Source organism: Galeopterus variegatus, unplaced genomic scaffold (genome assembly GCF_000696425.1).
Source record: "Galeopterus variegatus unplaced genomic scaffold, G_variegatus-3.0.2 Scaffold3817, whole genome shotgun sequence".
NCBI classification, from domain to species: Eukaryota; Metazoa; Chordata; class Mammalia; order Dermoptera; family Cynocephalidae; genus Galeopterus; species Galeopterus variegatus.
The window spans coordinates 30,979-34,016 of NW_007729928.1; the positions used below are offsets into that span (position 1 = coordinate 30,979).

Sequence of the window (3,038 nt, forward strand, 5' to 3'; positions counted from 1 at the left end):
GTCTTGATTTAGTAATGTAAAAAAAAAAAATACTATTTTAAAGGTTAAAAAACAAAAAGCAAAAGTCTACCAATAATATATAATGTTACTTATGTTAGAGAAACTGGTTATACTCAGTGGAATAGATGCACAGGAAGACTGATGTGCACAGTATATACCAGAGGCTGGTGTATAGAATAAACGATGGCAATAGACTTCTAAAGAAGTTCCTACTGGACTGTCAATGACTGTGGTCCAAACAGTGTGCAAGCCCAGGTACTATCCACAGCCCTCCACTTGGCAGCCGTGGGTGAAACCCCCTGGTAACTGCCCACCAGGCCTCCTTTCATGTAAAGGCTGTGGACACTCAAAAAGCAGGACCGACTTATCCATTAGGCACAGTAGGCACGGTGCATAGGGCCTGTGGTAATTTTAGGGACCCATGAATCCATCTTAAGTCCCTTTAAAGTCAGAAGAAAAATATAAAATTTTAGGTTAAAAGGTTTCAATATAGTGTATTAATGTATTTGTCCTTACACCAACACAATCATAAAATATCTTTTCAAATACTTTTTGTGGAGGAAAGGGCCCGTGAAAGTCATCATGGGCCCCTGCACCCTTCCCTCTCACTTGCTCTCCCCAGGAGCTCCAAAGCTTCCGGGCAGGTGGCCCAGGCGAGGTCAGCGTAGAAATGGACGCTGCCCCCGGAGTGGACCTCACCAGGCTCCTCAACGACATGAGGGCGCAGTACGAAGCCATCGCTGAGCAGAACAGGAAGGACGCAGAAGCCTGGTTCATCGAAAAGGTAACAAACAAAACCAAAAGGCTTTGATACGTTCCTAGAAACACCCATGAGCCAACGCACGGCCCTCTTTGCTGTCGCAGAGTGGGGAGCTCAGGAAGGAGATCAGCACCAACACGGAGCAGCTTCAGTCCAGCAAGAGCGAGGTCACCGACCTAAGGCGCGCGGTTCAAAACCTGGAGATCGAGCTCCAGTCCCAGCTCGCCATGGTAGGCTCGCGCACAGAAAGGAGCATCATTTCAACGTGCAATGAAAATGTTGCATCCAAATTATGTTAGGCCACTGGCTGTCCTCCTCTTTTCCGTCCCCTCCATTGTTATATCTGTACCATTTTCCTCCCACGTGCAGAAGAAATCCTTGGAGGACTCGTTGGCTGAAGCCGAGGGCGACTACTGCGGCCAGCTGTCGCAGGTGCAGCAGCTCATCGGCAACCTGGAGGCGCAGCTGCTCCAGGTGCGCGCGGACGCCGAGCGCCAGAACGCGGACCACCAGCGGCTGCTGAACGTCAAGGCCCGCCTGGAGCTGGAGATTGAGACCTACCGCCGCCTGCTGGACGGCGATGCCCAGGGGTGAATAGACAACTAGTGACAAATACCTTCGGGGGGCTCATCAACAGCGGACACCTGATGCAGTTGTCACTGAATTGGAAGGAATGGTTCTTTAGTTGACAGAAAATCAAAAATCTAGTAAAGAAAATGCCTGGGATTTATTAAATGCCCTACACTTTGCAAAATGTTTTTACCCATCATTTTACTTGATAAAATTTCATAAAATGCTACGATAAAGGCAACACGGAGGCATACTGTAAATGAGCACTTAGGTGTAGGAGAAAAATTACCCGTTCTATTTCTGATATCAACGACCCGATGCTAACAATAACATATCAAATAGCAGCCATCTGAGCTATCTCAGACCTACCATAGCAAACTTTCCAAAAGTAATATCAGTCTGAACTAGTGGGAAGAAGTCATGCCTGTCAATTGGGAAATCTAATTTCTGAAATTAGATCTTCCATTGATTCCCAGGTTGCTTCCATTCGAGAGCCCATTTTAGGCAGGGTTTGAAAAGATGCATTGCATGGATTGATCACTCTCAGGGCACGTCAGTCATTCTTAATGAAGAAATTTGAAATACTTTATTTAGCCATAGTTTGTGAATCTTTCTAATTTTTAAATAAAACAGCAAACAAATTCTCCTTATTTCTCCTCATTCCAGCAAGCATCATGTGATGTCATCTCCCTTGTTTTTTTTACAGTGATGGTTTGGATGAAATTTTATCTGTGACAGACTCCAAATCTCAAGCCCAGTCAATTGATTCCTCTAAAGGTAGGCAGATAAGAATCACTTAAAATAAGTCAGAATCACATTTATTAATGACTAAAACTGTAAGATCTCATGGAATACTGCTGTACTATTAATAATTTAAACTTAATGTATATTTGTATTCTGAGCAAGGAAAAACATTCATGCATCCTTGCAGTAAAATGAATAGTCCGTAGTGTACGAAAACTTTTGGCAATCCCAGGAGGGGAAAAAAAATCCTACACTACAAAGACATATGAGCACCAAAACCACTTTTTAAATGTTCAAAGAGAAAAATATTTTCACTGGTGCACAAGACAATACTGAATACCTTTCATTTTCACTGGATAAAACACTTTTTTTAGAATGTAAAGTCACTTTTGAAAGTTTAAATGTGATGGATGATATCAGCCAATTTAGAATTTTAATTTAGAAGCTTAAGTTAAACAACAACCAGTTTTGGATTAATACTTGAAACACTAACTTTTGCCCCCTTTATTCCATTTTTATTTTTAGATCCAGCCAAAACCCGAAAAATCAAGACAGTTGTGCAAGAGATGATAAACGGTGAGGTGGTCTCATCCCAAGTTAAAGAAATTGAAGAACTAATGTAAAATTTCATAAGATCTGCCCCATGATTGATTCCTTAAGAACATGATTGATTCCTTAAGAAATTTACAAATAGAAATTATTCCTTTCAGAATAAGATGCTATATTAGTTCAATCTCTACTGTCGTCTGTTTCATTTTCTTTGGATTCCCTATACATGTTGAGTCTTTTTTGCCCTTCTGAAACCATTTTTCAATTACATGTCATTGTGGCCATGTTGGTCTTCAGAACAAACAAAAATTACCTTACATTTTTCTGTACCTGGAGTAGTCTTGCATGAAAGTACTTTCATGTACATTTTTCTTTCATTACATTTTTCTGTACCTGGAGTAGTCTTCTGGTGACC

General features: G+C 41.5%; 1 protein-coding gene across 2 annotated transcripts in view; it reads left to right on the forward strand.

Annotated features, from left to right (window-relative positions):
- KRT12 (keratin 12) overlaps positions 1-2,697 on the forward strand; it is a 6,116-nt gene extending 3,419 nt beyond the window's left edge. For both annotated transcript variants that reach the window (XM_008586062.1, XM_008586063.1), the window contains 5 exons: positions 623-784; positions 865-990; positions 1,130-1,350; positions 2,037-2,107; positions 2,600-2,697. In XM_008586062.1, the coding sequence (XP_008584284.1) occupies positions 623-784; positions 865-990; positions 1,130-1,350; positions 2,037-2,107; positions 2,600-2,697 (678 nt within the window). The remainder of the gene's footprint in view (positions 1-622; positions 785-864; positions 991-1,129; positions 1,351-2,036; positions 2,108-2,599) is intronic.
- The last annotated feature ends 341 nt before the right edge of the window (positions 2,698-3,038 follow it).